Here is an 18,221-nt window from a genome sequence, read left to right as displayed (position 1 = left end):
CACACACACACACACACACACACACACACACACACACACACACACACACACACACACACACACACACACACACACACACACACACACACACACACACACACACACACACACACACACACACACACACACAGAGCCATCACCCTGTCCCATTCTGTCACACACAGGGCATGATTAATCCCGTGTCACATGACTAGGTCCGGACAGGAGACAGGCACAGTGCCGGGAGACATTTACACTCACTCTGTCAGATTAAACAGCAACCTAACCCAGTGCTTCTAGGGCTCTCACTGTTTCTACTGCTCTCAGGCCTGCCAGCCTGTCACATACGTATAGGGCCCAGGTACACTTCTCTTTAGAAAATCAACCAGACAAAGGGGTCAAAGATGAACATATTTTTCATTGTAATCACTGTTATCATATAATTTTATACTACTATGTAGAATGTGTACATTGACATGTTTGTCATTTAGCAGATGCTCTTATCCAGAGCAACATACAGGAGCAATTAGGGTTAATTGCCTTGCTCAAGGGCACATCCACAGATTTCTCGACTCATGGGATTCGGACCAGTGACTTTTTGTTTACTGGCCCAATGCTCTTAACCGCTAAGCTACGTGATGTCCTGTATTTGTAAATAAATTCTGAAACAAGGCTGTAAAAAAAAAAGTGTTACACATTCTATACACATTCTATACGCGTTTGAACGGTTTCAACAAAGAAGGGACAATTTGAATTTAGGTTTGGTTTGGAGTTTTCCAAAAATTGTCATAGAATTTTTGGTGAGTTAGGTAAAAATACAGGGGAGAAATGGTAAAAGGGTCCGCTAGTGCATCTTATTGAGTTTGGCTTTGGATAAGTCCCCTTAGCTATTGGCATTAGGCAGAGACAGAGTCACTCAGAGTAATGAGCACTGGTTAAGCCCTGAGAGGCCAGACAGGCAGGTAGAGTAGAGCAGAGAGAGTAGTGTAGAGACACAGAGGAGCTCATCAAGCTACCCTCTTTATTAAGCACTATCAAACCCACTCTAATCTGTCTAAAATTAGCCGCTGTGCTCAACAAGTAATGACTGCCTTGCATTCATTATTAGTTCATTTTCCCCAAATCAATCACCGGCCGTGCATGCTTTTTTAAAATGTCATCCTAAAACTTTTCACAATCAATTAAGCTGAAGATTAATGGGGACAATTTGCCAGGAACAAGTCCTTCCTTGAAAAGGCCACGCCTCGACAGACTTCCAGCCTGCTATTGATGTTAATTATACATTTCCGCTTTCTTGTCAGACACTTAACCTGTCGCAGGGAAAGTGTTCACTTATAGTGAGAGGGGGCTGCCGTCACGATGCTGCGTCACGATAATGTTAACATCCCCGTAGAATGACATTTTAGGAATGTTGTCAGTGGGTGAGTTTCAATTCAATGCAACTTTATTTAAGCCAATTAAAAAAGGCATAGCCAGATTACAAATATCAATATCCTCCATACACAGTATACAAACAACACACATTATAAACATTCGTTTCTGTTTCTGTTATTGAAAATGACTATGAAATCGAGGTTGTTCTCTGTCGTTGATAACCATAAGGGAAACATCCTCCCTTCTCCTCCCGCCTTCTCCTTTCCAACCCACTAAACCTGGGGATCTGAGGTAAATGCAGGAAGATGTCACTTTCAATTCAGCACATGTTTAATAGGGAACAGGCATAGTGCATATGGCTGCCACTGTGTCTCATGGGACTAAAGGGGGCAGCGTTTCTGCTACAACCTCGTTTTATCCGTGTTCACATCATGCATGACAACACAATGTTCACTATGGGACAAGGCTGGGAGGGAGCAACCCACTGGAAGACATTTACGCAACCTGGAGGATTTCCGTTGTTGTTGATATCTTCAATCAATAAACTTGCACGATAGAATGAGCTACTGCATTCTCTGTGTGCCTTTCCAAATAAAATGCATCGAATAACATCAATCAATCAATTACATTTATTTACAAAGCTCTTTTGACATCAGCCAATGTCACAAAGGGCTGTACAGAAACCCGGCCTAAAACCTCAAACAGCAAGCAATGCAGGTGTAGAAGCACAGTGGCTAGGAAAAACTCCCTAGAAAGGCCAAAACCTAAGAAGAAACCTAGAGAGGATATTGTGGCAATCCAGGTTAAAATGTAGATTACAAAAATGTAGACTACAGAAAATAAAGATAGCTTGATGATCAACAACTCCCAACACAAAAAGATTATATGGCAGCATGGGTTACCAGCTTACACTTTCATATCAGCTGTAGTATCAAATGATGTTTTTGCCTTACTGATTTACAGCAAACCCTTTGGGCTTATGTATAGAGATAAGCAGCACTTTGTAAAATATTAAAAAGACAAGACACAAGCAAAATACCCTCAGGACTAACGGGGTTAACCATTATCATAGTTTCATAATTCAATATGTAGGGGATAATCAACGAGGGGCTATGTCTATGCGTTCCATGGGAAAGGATGAACGACGTGGAAGGCGTGTTCCGCGACGCGCTAGCAGAGTGGAAATGAACTTCCACGGAGCTGAATTATTTTCCAGAGAGCAGATAGAGCACCGAGTTGATTGTCCCTTTTATACCATGGCTACAATTGAACACATTTCGCGCTAGAAATGTGTTCACCATCCACTGAAGTAGCTAGCAAACAAACATTCTTGCTAGTTCAGCTAACCAAACCTTCAGTCCTATGAAAATCGAATTCAACAACCCCAATAATGTTTGCAATTTGACTTTTGCTTTCAAAAGCAGCTCAAACATAGAACATGTAAGAATTAACTATGGCCATTGAATTCTACCGTCCAAATATACTGTGTGTTATAGGGAAATAACGCACGCTCTAGAAGGCCCTTCAAGCCAATAAGAAACAAGTATTCAACAATGCCATCGTATAAAATAATTTAACTGTATTGTAATACAAATATATTTCTACATTAGCAAAAATAAGGTATAAATTACATAATAAACTAGAATATGAATCTATAATTACTGAGTATAACATAAGTATTAAAGGACGGACTTTCAAATCTATAATCTTTATGGATGAAACATTTATGTATGCCTCAAAAGGTTGTTTGCATTTTTCACTCTCAGCTGCACACGTGTGTGGGTTCGCAGCTCCCCTCGGACTGCTGCTCAGAATAATTGTTATTTTATTTAACCTTTATGTAACTAGGCAAGTAAGAACAAATTGATATTTACAATGACGGCCTAACAAGAGGCAAAAGGCCTCCTGCAGAGAAGCACAAGATTGTACTTCACTCATCTTTTTAGAGTTTTCCCCTTTAGTTAACACTATCAACGTTTTGCTCTACTGTGGGAATTGTGCTTGAATCAACGCAATATTAGCCATTTTCAATGTGACATACTGAAAATAAACAATGCAAGACTTAGTATGCAAAACTAACTTTGCAAGAGATTTTCTTGTAGGTAGAGCGCATTGGAGTAGGAGTCTATTGCATTGACAGGCACGACTCAGGCCCGTACATAGACCCGTGCACCATAACCAATCAGAGCTGCAGTAGGCTTATATGCAAATAGCCATTGCCATATGGATCTGTTCCAGAACTGGACTGTGTTGACAGCATGAGCGGTCACGAGTAGATGTGCTTGTTTTGAGATCGAAGTGAAGCTGCATGTAGCCACCTGTGCACATTTGTTGATATGCTTTACTAGGCATTAGACCAGTTAGAGCTCATTTCTAGTCAACAATGTGTACATTTCTAGCCATCTTTGAAAAGCAATTCAGGTAAAGAGCTTTTTTTATGTCTTAAAGGGGCAGTGTTGTATTTTGAGACAGTCTTGAATAAGCTAAGAAGCATAATTTGTCTGATTCTCTGTAATAATGGTATGGGAATATTAATGAATTTGATTTAGTAAAGTTTCCATGTTAAAATATTAAGGGATACATTTTTCTCAATTTTTTTATAGTAGGCCACTCTGGTAGGTCCTACAATATGAACAAATATCCACAGTAGCCTACTTGGCCACTGTTAAAACTGTAACTTAAAGTTACACTATGCAGAAATCGCTCCGCCATTTCCTGGTTGCAGTTTCGCTTCAGTTTATGTGACAAAAAATACGCTAGTCCAGTATAGATAATCATTGTACAAGCTAAACTGCCGTGAAATATATTTTCCACAACCAAAAATATTGTTGTTTCAGCTGTTTGAAGCTGGTACAAAACCGAAAGTAAAAGACGCAAAAACAAAACTTAAGAACGGGAACCATAGAAATAGCGTACATAGAACAGATCTACCGCTTCTTAGACTTATTTTTAGGTAGAATGATAGATCTATAACTCACATTTCTATGTGAATTTGGTCGGGTCGACCCAAAAGTTACATATTACCACTTTAAAGCGGGTACAGCCTCAGTGTTTACAGAAATGTGCGCCGGAAGTTGCACAGAATTTTCACAGCCATCAAGTTTGTGCTCAGCAGATCTGAAATTTGCTCGGTGCACCCCAAAAATAGAGGGAACATTGGTTGTATGTTCAAGAATCAAGGCAGAGCATTAATGCAGTAATGCTAGAAGGCTTGAACAATGCCTCAGCTTTGGTCCTGTGTGGTAGAGGTTGACACAGTAACAGGATTCCCACGGGTCTTGCAGGGTCCCGTGGGATTCCTCCAGGAACAGGAGTGAAATTCACCTTCTCCCAACAATAACATGCGTCCTTCGGTCTTCAATCACTATTTATAAAAATAGATATAAGACCTGGGCAGGCAACAAAAAGTAGCTAGCTAACAGTTCTCTCTCTTGTCTAGTGAAAAATGAGCAAGGCAACCCAAAACGGGGCCGTTACTATGGAAACGCACAAGCAGCAGAGTGCAGGGAGCAGGAAGCTAACGGATGAAGTTATTTCTGATTTCTGCGCGGGTTTGAATTTTATCGGGACAGGACAGGAAAGTTGTCAGGGTTATAGAACTGTTGCAGGATCGAGACAGTACGTGGGGGGGAAAATTCTGGACAAGACGGGAAAGGAATGAATTAACACTCCCCTGTCAACCTCTACTGTGGGGCTCAGTTGGTAAGAGCATGATGCCAGCAATGCCAAGGTCTTTGCTGGAATCACATACTAGCTATCGTAAGTCGTTTTAGACAAAATCGTTTCCTTCATGTCAATTGCTTTGGTGGTTAAGGTATCACTAGATGTCAGAAAATAACCCATGTGAATAGTGTGGGGAGTTGCTTGACAGACAGACAAACAGATACAGTACATAACTAGGGTTGCAAAATTATGGTAACAAAATTATGGTAACAAAATTATGGTAACAAAATTATGGTTTTCCAGAAATAGCAGTTGGAATATTTCGGGAATCAGGAGTGAATAAGAAGGATATCTGGGAATCCTCCAACCACAATTTCTGGAAACTCTCGTTAATGCCAGGCTTGTCAAACAGGGTGGTGGTGCCTGTGGGAGAGGACAGGACAGGTGTTCTGTGGTATGGTGCGATCTCATATCATCCTACCTGCAATATGTGGCTCCCGAGGTGTGGCTCGAAGATCTCTGAGGCTACTGCACTGGGAGTCCTCCTTCGCTGTACTCCTATAGCTGTACACACACAACACAACACAACAGACAGAGCCATGGTGAGACAACACACACACTGGGTGAAACACACAGATACACACACACACACAAACACACACACACACACACACACACACACACACACACACACACACACACACACACACACACACACACACACACACACACACACACACACACACACACACACACACACACACACACACACACTGGGCGGGTATAAGGCTGACTGGGTTTGTATGCACATACATTACTAGGCAATACATAAACATGTAGCTAGACAGACAGACAGACACAGTACATAAATGCAGTTGCATGTTAACACACACACAGCACAAAGGCACACACCAATACCTTACGAACAATACGTTCGCTACGGCAGTGAGAACCAACAGCTGTAATGATAAACAGCTGACATCATTGACATCAAGCGCCCACTATGATAACTCTACAGTAATAAGTGCTGTAGCGATGCTCATCAAAGGGCAGAACTCGTACAGTACAATGCCATTATCGAGTGCAGCTAGCTTGCATATTCAATGATTCGCTGGCTGGTACAAAGGCTTGTTTCTAAATGAGGGATTATATCATGCGATTGATTCTGCTGCATAGCAGACTAACCAGAGACTGTGCCCTTGGGGTATTTTCTCTATACTCCCAACTTAAAAGTAGGGAGAGGCACCATGCTACCCGTTACTGGTAAAAATGGCCTGCGGTAACTTTCAAACTCCCACCAGAGCTCATTATGGTGAATTTTATAACAAATGCTCTGTACTTAATTTTCAGAGTTTAGCCAGGCATTGGGGTAATGTTGCTGAATTAAGTGCAATTAATGATGTAATAAAAGCATTGAATGGCCTTTAAAGACTCTCAAAGAGCAGGAGCAAACAGGGCCTCCTCTGGGAAGAAGCCAGGGGAACGGGTTAGAGTCAGAGGCCAGGCCCCGGGTGGACGGGAGGGGGCACAGACTGCACAATGAGGGGCCTCTGTCCTTCACTGTATTCCCTGTTCCAGGCCAAGCATGGTAAACACACATCCCCCTCCAGTAATGCTGTAAGCAGTTAGCCCTTTCCCCTCCCTGAGGAGCGGGGCCCATGCCAAACAACATGCACTGGATAGACAACACCTGCAGGACCAGTCCTGGACACACACACAAACACACACACACACACACACACACACACACACACACACACAAACACACACACACACACACACACACACACACACACACACACACACACACACACACACACAGTACTCCGCCATTGGTTGGGGAGGATACAAACAAGGCATGAGGCGGAGTCAGGGCAACCCCAAACAAACAGTTCCAGCAGAGAGCCCTGACTCATAGAGACAGCAGAGGGAGCTAGAACCCAGTCCACCTCAGATGCACTATGCTGGCCTGTGTGGCCTCACACACACACACACACACACACACACACACACACACACACACACACACACACACACACACACACACACACACACACACACACACACACACACACACAAACACACACACACACACACACACAAACACACACACACACACACACACACACACACACACACACACACACACACACATCACACACACACTGTGACCCAGCACAGAACCACTACCCAGCACTCAGACACACACCCGGCCATACGTTAGCTCCAACAGGCATCTCATGTAGAACAGAGCAGAAATATCACAGATCAAAGCACACTTGACCAACTTCAATTATCATCTTTTATATCCTGGCCGACACAGTGGAGGGAATCATTATTTCTCTCCTACAATGGCCCTCATCATCACACAGTCAGACAGGGTTCTTTCCCTGCTAAAAGAGCCCCGGCATGGAAGTAAGTGACAGATTGCTTTATATGCGGAAAATTCCTTGACCTTGGGGATCTTTTGAAAACGGGAAACTATACGTGGTTAATATTTTATAATAAAGAAGTTGAAATGTTAAACTGGCACCACTGGTGAAGGATTGTGGCCACCTTGAAGCACCTCTTCCTGCCAACAGCTCCTTCACAGTTCTTAATAACACACACATTAGCAATTCAGAGCAGCGCCTTGGGTGCAGATGGCCCGTCACCTACAGACTACTGTGTCTGACTGTCCCTGTCTCACTCACACACGCACACACACACACACGCACGCACGCACACACGCACGCACGCACGCACGAACGCACGCACACACACACACACACACACTTTGTTAGACACTCAGTCCAGGAGACCAAATATTGTGGAGGCAATCGAATCTAAATTTGGCCCAATCCACACAGTAGACTGATTAATAAAGATATAAAACAGCTGGAGACTGTGATTCTATTACGTTAGGGGCTAACACTAACCCATGATATTTTTCCGATTTATAAATGCAGCTTAACGAGGGTGATTTTGATATTACTTTCCCCCCATTTCAATATCGTTAAGGAGACTCATAAAATGGTAGCGTGACTGTAAAAACATCACTTTGACACCTGTGCTAATGTACTTAAATGTTTTATTTTTATTTTTAAGGGCTGACTAACAAGTATTAAGTATATTAACAATATATTAATGCACTATACACCAGGTAAGAAGAAAATGTCATTATGGAAAACGGCATTCAAATCACACTCAGATAATAAGTAATGCATAGCACAGTAAAACCTAACCTTCGCTTGAAAAGTCTCTGCTTCTATCATTTGTTGTAATAAAAACAAACAAAATCTGATAGACTTTGCACTAGCTACATATTTAAATCTGACCAATAACAACTGACATTGCTACTGAGGTACTGAATATTATCAAACGTTCTCTCTTGTGGATTGGCAAAAACAGTATTAACTCAGAATCCAAATTCTAACTAACTGTGTGTGCATGCAAATCAGGGTGAAAACCCTCCTTAATTTAAACTAATGCAGCTTTATGATGTGAAAATATCAGTTTCCATTTACCACTCTCAATGTTTAATGTCGGCTGTTTAATACAACCATGTCACAAACAGCATTTGGTTTCAAGATTGCAATATACTGCAATTTGATTCTCAGTACAGTGGCAATTTCTAAACCGCAGTGCTATTTGAAAGTCAATTTAACTTTCAGTTTTATAAGTCAACATTATTGCTATTGTTAATTTATTTCTCATTTAATGGAAAATTGGCAACAGGGGCCCCGACTGTCATTTTAAATCTGCAGTAATTTCTTGTGAAGCTTAGTGTTCTTATTCCCTAGTTTCTGGATTAGAGCAGGGCTAAATGGCAGCTCCGGCACCACCAAAGACTCTGGGGCAGGTACTGTTACACAAATTGCCAATTCAATTAACAGAGTGTAAATGCTCAACTGGCAGCTGGCACGGAGGACAGCCATTTTGGTTCTTGTCAGGCCTAATTCATCAGGCTGTCAAAGGCCTCACTATGAGGAGCCTCACTGTGGTGTGGAAAATGTGGACACTGTGTGTAACCACTTCCTTAGTGAACCGTTAACCGCTACAATGGTAAACTTGTATTAATTCAGCACAAAGACAAACACAAACTACACACAATGGGCTCAAAACGGTTATTTTAGGCTCTCTCTCTCTCTCTCTCTCTCTCTGTCTCTCTCTCTCTCTCTCTCTCACACACACACACACACACACACACACACACACACACACACACACACACACACACACACACACACACACACACACACACACACACACACACACACACACACACACACACACACACACACACACACACACACACACTCTCTCTCTCTCTCTCTCGCCTCCAGTTTGCCATGGCCACCAGTGCGTTTTAATCAGCCAGGATGATCCCATAGTTACATCAAGATCAACAAAAGTTATATTTTCCTTCCTGGGACCCCTAGCTGTGGCTAGTGAATTACCTCAGTGTCCTCAGAACAGCAATCCTCATCTCACCCTGTGTCCCCCGTATCAACTACCAACAACCTGGGAGACAGCAGTCACTATGGATCCAGTCATATAATCCTGTCTGCTTTATTCACATTCACCTCAATGTGCTGCATGTGATAGTGAGAATAGCATGTTGTGTACCATTTTGTCCTTGATGATGAACCATTTTGTGCTGAAATAGATACACTGAAATCAAGTGTGCATGTCAAAAGCATTTCTTATTAGATTTCTATATGGCTCTTGTGTCTCTGTATTATAGTGTGTGCTTAAAGTCTTTTCATATATAACAAATAATATAATACCAATATGATCTATATTTCATTGGAAATCTTATATCAAAAATGGAAATCCAATGTCAATTTGTAAAAAAACGGATTAAATTACAGTACATTTACAATGTTTCAAAATTCACACCCAAACCCTTCAGGCATTTCAAACATAAAAACTATTCTGAAATGTATGGTTTTAAGAGTGTTTATTTTTTTTATTTAATTTGATTAAAATACCAATTCCTTTATAGATTAAATCAATTCTCCTTCCGTGTTCTTCAGTCTACATACTCCCCAAATGTTTTCACAGTGGAAACTGAAAGTCCATTCAATAATTTACTGACCACGGCTAATGAAAGCTCTTCTGAACACATGTGGTAGTATTCACCCACAGACCGCCTGGATACGTAATAAGTCCTCCTGATGAAGATGGAGGCTGAAACATTTGTTTTAATTCGTTTCCTTTCTAACATCTTTCACGACTTTTAAGTTTTCATGATGGTCTGTTTAATAATCCACGTTCATCTTTCTGCTCATTTATGTCATCAAACTTTAACGGCGGTGATTCTAACACTAATGACCAGTCTCAGAGTAAGCCTGAGAAAGAAGAAATCTTTCATTTCAGTGTCTGTCTGCCTGCTGCTTGAAACGCACAGGTGTTAACAATACACGTACTATACACTGGCATTTTTTATTTGTTTCAATTGATTGATTTATTTTGAATCAATAATCAGGATTACAGAAAATAATATCTCTATTGACATTTTCTAAAATAGTTCCACCTCTTCAGAACGTTTTTTCTCCCACATTTGAATCTTAGGTTCTTGTAAAACTGACTGACTGATAGTAACACAGTTGTTGTGGCCTTTTCTAGCCTCCTTACCCTTTCTAGTCCTGTTATCTGTGTGCATCGGCTGTACAGTGAACCTGGAGTGGGCTGAGTGGATATCTCCAGCTCTGTCTTTCTCTCTCTTTAGTACAGATCCCAGATTACACCTTGAGTGTCGGCTCAGTGAGGAATAATTGTCTATGGAAAGTCTCTTGTAGTGGCCCTGAAGTCCCTGTTCAAGTGATTTTGTATTTCATCATTGTGCCATTCCCCTCCTCATCACCAGAAACAACTGTCAGATCCCCTGATAAGAGGGCTGTATGAGAGCATGGCAGAGCACTCTGGGTGACAAGTATTGTCCAGTTACGATTCATATCAAAACTGCACAGAGAGGAGCAGCAGGAGGAGAATAGCAGAATAAATTAGAGCTATTCAGAGAGGCGAGTACATGTAACAATACTGTCTCCCGCTGCAGTTTGAACATGAGGTCACAGCACACAGACACTGATGTGACAATGAAAAATAAAAGTGTTTGGAAGGGTTCCCCAATAGGCCAAATTCGGCCTGAGGGTGATTTTTATTTGGCCTCCAAGTTTTTTGAGCAAAACAAAACCAAAAAGTTTCTTAAAAAGAAATACAAATGTTTTGCATAATTTTCCGTTGTTGGACACAAAGAACTGTAAAATCATTAGGAACTCAGCTCAAAGTGATTTTAATTCAATAAATCTGTTACCAAATATTCCCACCCATAAATACAGAAGCATATGTGAACATATACCAATGTAATCCAGGAGTGAAATGATTCTGTTTTTGTCAACTCCTATATCTGTTTGGTATTCTTTCGATCAATTTGCTGTGTACAGATTATTTATAACTTTTTCCCTGGGGGTAATTGGAGACCCCTGGTGTATGGCATTGAGGGGAAGCTTTCTCAAACCAGCATTTGTGTGCATTTTTTAAAAATGTACTTTCAAGGTGTGCCATACTGTACACTCTGTTTATATAATGCATTCAAAATACAAATGACTGACAGGCTTTAGCCAAGACCCTCTGTCTTTAATTTCACTTCAATCAAATCTATCAAATAATAGTACATTTGAGCAATGAAAACCTGGTGCCGTCAACAAGCTTGTCTTTTATCTAAACACATTCGGTCATCTTGAGCGTCCCAAAGATGCCAAACACAGCTATCGATATTTTTCTCAGCGGAGAGGAGAGGCGGGCTGGCTGGCAGGGAGAGGAGAAGACGACAGCGTTATTGGCATTGAGCAACACGAGAGAGGTCAAGTTCAAGGGGCATTTTCAACCAATCAATACGCTAGGATGAGCAAAATAAAATAATGGGAAAAAAACTCATTGAATTTGGAAATGCATTCATTATGGCTAACTGCATTAAAGGAAGAGAGAGACAGAGTGCCCGGACTGCCCTACACAGTTATGAAGGCTTACGCAACCAAACAAACAATCCATTACTGAAATGCATTGTCGCATTTCTGTTAATAAACTCGTTGCAGGCTCAGACTGGGGGCTGCAAGGCAAGCACACCCCAATGAGAAAAGCAGAGCTCACCTTAGCAAAGCTCACAAATACCAGCAACCTTTCATTCATGATGGAGGACAGTAAGAGCTGCGTAAGACCTGCAGCCAATATGACAGTTAGCTAACCCTGGCTTAGCTTAGTTTAGCAGGACTTTGCTTTAGATACAGTGAGAAAATGTTGCTACATCTTTCATTCCTATTATCAGAACAACATGTAATGTGTGTATATGTTACGGATTCACGCCGTAAATGCTCGCAACACCATTCAAAAACGCTTAAAAAGATTAGCTACAGTAGTAATGAATTGAATTCAATTTGATGGTATCCAAACCGTTAGATATGCTTATAGTGTTGAATAATTCAGGTGTTATCAATACGCCAATCATCCTTAACAGAAAAAGTCCAGATCATGAACGACTGGGTCTAATAGAAAATATGGTACGTGATGAATGTGGCTCTATGGGCTCGTTCGAGTCTGCTTCTCAAATGTTACCCTGTTCTCTATAAAGCTCTGAGAAAAACTGTTTACCCCCTTTCTGATTTTCTCTGTTTTCGCATATTTTTGACACTGAATGTAATCAGATCTTCAACCAAAACGTAATATTAGACAAAGGGAACCTGAGTAAACAAATAACAAACATGTATATTTATTTCATTTATTTAATAAACAAAGTTATGGAACACCTAATGCATCTGTGTGAAAAGTCTTTGCCCCCTCCCTGGTTGTCACCTTTAGCTGCAATTACTGCAACCAAACGCTTCCTGTAGTTGTTGATCAGTCTCACACATCGCTGTGGAGGAATTTTGGCCCACTCCTCCATGCAGAACTGCTTTAACTCTGTGACATTTGGGGGTTTTCGAGCATGAACTGCTCGTTTCAGGTCCTGCTACAACACCTCAATTCGATTTAGGTCTGGACTTTGACTAGGCCAATCCAAAACTTTAGATGTGTAGCTTTTCAGCCATTCTGATGTAGACTGGCTGAAAGGATCTGGATGACTTGCCATCATTGAAGGAACCATGAATTCTGCTTCCGTATCAGAGAATTCTACAGGAGAATGTCAGGCCATCCGTCTGTGAGCTGAAGTGCAGCTGGGTCATGCAGCAAGACAATGACCCAAAACACACAATCAGGTCTACATCAGAATGGCTGAAAAGCTACACATCTAAAGTTTTGGAATGGCCTAGTCAAAGTCCAGACCTAAATCGAATTGAGATGTCAAAATCCCTTCACAGCGATATGAGAGGCTGATCAACAATTACAGGAAGCGTTTGGTTGTAGTCATTGCAGCTAAAGGTGGCAACCAGGGAGGGGGCAAAGAGGGAGGGGGCTATTACTTTTCACACAGGGGCATTGGGTGTTGCATAACTTTGCTAATTAAATAAATGAGATAAGCAAACACGTTGTGTTATTTGTTCACTCAGGTTGCCTTTATCTAATATTAGATTTTGGTTGAAGATCTGATAACATTCAGTGTCAAAAAATATGTAAATATAGAGAAACTCAGGAGGCAAATACTTTTTCAGTGGATTTCTTTTGACCAGGGCCCATAAGTAGTGCACTGAATAGGCTATAGGGTGCCATTTTGGAAGCAGCCTGTGCAGTAAGTTAGTAGAGGAGCCTACATTTACTACACAGTAAACAGAGCTAAGAGCAGAATCCAGCTAGCCATCTCTACGCTCTATAACCCCTCCCTCCCTCCCTCCCTCCCTCCCTCCCTCCCTCCCTCCCTCCCTCCCTCCCTCCCTCCCTCCCTCCAGCCTATTTGTCCTCTACTCCTGTCCTTGACTCTAACACACACCAGCTGGCACACACCCAAGCAAAAAGACAGCAAAGATGATTACACATACCAGTCTGTGTGTCTGTCTGTCTGAATTTGTGTGTTTTTGTATGTGTGTATGTGTGTGCACGTGCGTGCGTGCATGCATGGCTGTGTGTGCGGGCCTTCGTTTGTGTATGTGTGTTTATCTACTATGCACAAATATTGTGAGTGGAGGGGTCAGAAAGCGATAGCAGGAGAAGGTAACAAAGAAAGAAAGGTAATAAGTGAAAGACGCAACAGTAGGGGTGTGATGGAATGTAAATAGGGAGGGAGGGAGAGAGAGCTATGATATACGGGTGGTATACTTTAGATAAAAAGGTGTTAGATGGGGTATGAGAGGGGTACTATACCCCTAGCTACAAAGGGATGCCTACAGTCGTACAGACAGTAAGGCAAATCAGTGCCTCATAGGCTGCTGAACAACCTGTCATGCCACAGTGGGGAGGGTCGTCGTGGAAACGTACTGACAGAGTGGATGGAGAGGGATGGGAAGTGATGGGGGGGGGGGGCGGTGCCCTTAGTGCGTGTGCTTGTGTGTGGGGATGGGTAGAACATGAGCCGTATAGTGTTCAGACAGTGAAGGGCTGCTGTTTCAGTCTGTTTCAGTCTGTTTCAGTCTGCCAAACAACATAATGACTCATTCAGGCAGAAGAATATTACCACCAGGGGAATATTTGGAACGTCTCAGCCGTAGAGTAATTAGGCGCTAACTACAATGGCATGCTCCACCAATGAAAGGATGAAAATAGGAAAGGAGGAAAGTAAGAGATCCCTCTATTCCTCTCTCCTTCTGTCTGTCTGTGGGGTCTAGATTGCAGCCAGGGTAAATGGGAGAGGAGGACTATCAACTGCAGCCGGTCAGCGTCTCTCTGTCTCTCACTCTCTCTCTCTCTTCCAGATAGACATGTTGGTTGTGTAGGCTCAGCAGCAGGGGAGATACTATAGTGAGCTGCTCCTGGGAAACTGTGAGTCCTGATTAAGTGTGCTGATTTGGTCCATGTCCATGTCACTAAGGTACCAATAAAACATAATGGCCAGGTCGCTCTATTCATTTAAGTCTCTGCCGTAAAAGAAATAAGGCAACAGAAACATGTCGTCCCCCACAAATGATGCAGCGCCTCCCTTGGGCCAATCACTGTCATTTTTTAAATGGCGGATCTCTTTGGCAAGATGCATTATTCACCCAAGTTTTTTCAAAATCAGGCCAGTGGTGTCTGAGATATCGTGTGGGTTAGCTAGACTCATATCCCTAAGCATGTATGCCAAATTTCATCACTCTGAGTCAAACAGATCAAGAGCATGTAAACATGTGACCGTTATAGCGCCACCATGTGCTCTTGCAAATGTTGAGTCTTGACAGTGTTTGCAACATGTGTACCAAATTTTGTTACAATACGAATATCCTTGACTGATTTATATGCATTTATGTGCCAGACCAAGCCTGAATTAATGTTTATTGTTCAATAGTGGCCATGTTGTTTTAGGTACTAATCTGGAAAGTATTGCATTGAGAGACCTTTGTCCATAGATGCCACATATCAAGTTTCGTGTAGATCGGCCATTCGGTGCCAGAGGAGTAGCATTGTAAGTATTTGTTTTTTTACAAAATTCAAAATGGTGGAAAATCCATTATGGTGGAACTTATGGTTGGCAGGGGCAAATTTGTTTATTTTATTAGGAGAAGGACATATGTACCACATTTCATGACTTTTGGTCAAACGGGGTTTAGGGCTTGACCTTTCAAAGTTTGCATTTTCAATCGCTTGTTATAGTGCCACCATTTGGCCAATCAGTGTAATATTGTAAATGAAAGATCTCTATGGCAGGACGCATCATTCACCCACGTTTCATAAAAATCGGGCCAGCGCTGTCTGAGATATCGCGTGTGATGAATGAACGTACAAATGTACGAATGTACTAACGGACGGATCTCGACAGTCCCCTCCCTGATCTCATCGTGGGGAACAAAAAAACGCTTCGGAATAAAACTACACATGTAACATGGGACAGGTGTCCTTGAAAAGGAGATTTTGGATCTCAATGGGATTTTAACTGTATAAAAATGCAAAGAAAGAATCTTATCATGTACTATGCGTACTATAAAAAGTGAGAGCGAGACATGGTCAATGTCAATCCTTTGAAGCAAGATGGCTTGAGTTACATATTAATTTGAATGGTGTACCACACACGACCGTAACTTCACACTACATACAGGCCCAGATTAAGCTTAGGTTTCTCAGAACCCATCCAGTCAATTCAAAACAGGGACTTTGTGGTTTGAGGCGTTACAATATTCAATATGGTTACATTATCTCCCTAGACCCAGTTCTATAGAGAGAATGTACAGTACAACTGGTGGGGTCTGGAGATGAGAGTGGGTGTGTGTGTGATTGGGCCGTGTGTCTGATAAAGAGAGTGTAATGTGGTCTCATCAGGTGCTGAAGCAGAGGACACACAGCGTGGGAAGAAGACGCTGCTACTTCTACAAAGGAGCGAATGCCCCTGGTTCTCATTACACAGACCACATTAGACCACATTAAGCAAACCATGTCAGAGTAGCACACTCTCTTTCACACGCAAACACACACGAACGCACACATATGCATGGGCGCGCATGCACACGCACACTGACAAGAGACACAAATGTGTAAGAAACAATTAACACAACTTTGGAGTTCTTTGAGCGTGTTTACATTGGCCTTATGCAGTCTCACTAAACTGGATTCATCCACTATTCAACTTTGTACCTGTCAAGACATACCACTGAAGGTGAATGATGAGGACACTTCCCTCTCTCCCCCTTCCTTTCTCTCTCTGTGATAAATGAATGACCGATGCCTTCATCACTCAATAGAGAAACGTAATGTTATTACTGGCGGCTAAAACACTACCACTGAACTGTCTTCTGCCAAGCATGTCAAGCCCCAGAAATTAGTCAGACGACGACCTCACTTCACCCTACACCTCATGTACATTTTAACAGTCCAGTACTCAGAGAACTAGAGCAGGTAGACTTGACACAAAGGGATAGGTATTAGTGTTATTCTCCAGGTGGATTTCAGTAGGATTCAGAAGTGGCGTTACTCCAGAGGAGAGAAACTACCTGAACCTGCAGTAAACTCTGAACTGCTGGCCTGCTGGCCGTGGTCACATCACATCTCCAACACATGCATCCCGAATGACACCTTATTCTCCTTTTTTCAAAAGTAGTGCACTATCATAGGGAATAGTGCTCCATTTGGGAGGTACCCCTGGACATGCTCGGTGGTTTGATGCCTGCCTACTCACAATCCATCGAGCTGCTAAGCCAATTTTCATTTAAAGGTAATTAAGGGTTTGAAATTAACATTTTGCATTAGATAAAATGGGTAGAATCCGCTGACTGTCCTGAATATGTCTGTATCCCAAATTCTGCCCTATTACATATGTAGTGCACCAAAAGTGGTGCACTGTGCAGGCCTATGCTTTTCGCATAAGCAGGAGGGGAAGGGAAGAGAGAGAGAAAAGGAGAGAACAATTCATTAGAAACCATTAGGGTACAAGTCATCTTATTGCAAATGTTGAGTTAAATGGGAAGAAATTAGTTCCTTCATTGTGTTAAATAGTCGGTGTTGATTTAGAATGGGGCCTCAATCCATTTACTACAAGAGAGGTCAGTAGTTTGAAAGGAGAGATAACAAAAGTGAAGCCTTCCTTCCACCTCCCCTGTACACACACATGCACACACACACACACACACAGTCATGTGCGCACCCACGTGCACACACACACACACACACACCCCTGTGACAGACATTGGCCAGGGTTGATACAAATCCAAACATTTACCTCGGTTCAGGAGGCATTCACCCTATCAGGGCGAGCTGTAGCCCTGGGTTTGATTTACAGCGGATGGTGAGACGCTGGTTTATCATATTAACCTGACTTGATATATATTTACACAGCAGAGGAGAGGAGAAACAGGAGAGGTTAATCACTGCTGTCCTTAACAGAGGGCTGCTGCTCACTGCAACAAGAAGCCGACATGACCTAACACTGACTTATCATGTCAAAATATGAAATGTATACTCTGCAGTAACAGTCCAGTACAGTATGGTTATAGCAGTGCAGCATCACATTCAACGTACAGTACATATTATCATTATGGTTCAATTTAATGTACAGTAGGATTTTAGCATTCTTATTCTTCCATTCTATCTGTTGTTTAATACAGGTGTTGTTTAAAGTTATCTATCCCTCCTTGTACTGCCTGATGAGGTTGTCTAGCTGTCACAATTGC

At 42.0% G+C, this 18,221-nt stretch overlaps 1 protein-coding gene across 7 annotated transcripts in view; it reads right to left on the bottom strand.

Moving 5' to 3' along the window:
- The window catches only part of LOC129811911 (neuronal PAS domain-containing protein 3-like), a 219,638-nt gene that overhangs the window by 62,488 nt on the left and 138,929 nt on the right, over positions 1-18,221 (bottom strand). For all 7 annotated transcript variants that reach the window (XM_055863664.1, XM_055863662.1, XM_055863661.1 and 4 more), the window contains one exon: positions 5,498-5,580. In XM_055863664.1, the coding sequence (XP_055719639.1) occupies positions 5,498-5,580 (83 nt within the window). The remainder of the gene's footprint in view (positions 1-5,497; positions 5,581-18,221) is intronic.

Source organism: Salvelinus fontinalis, chromosome 15 (genome assembly GCF_029448725.1).
Source record: "Salvelinus fontinalis isolate EN_2023a chromosome 15, ASM2944872v1, whole genome shotgun sequence".
Classification (NCBI taxonomy): domain Eukaryota; kingdom Metazoa; phylum Chordata; class Actinopteri; order Salmoniformes; family Salmonidae; genus Salvelinus; species Salvelinus fontinalis.
This window is presented reverse-complemented; position numbering and strand designations above follow the sequence as displayed.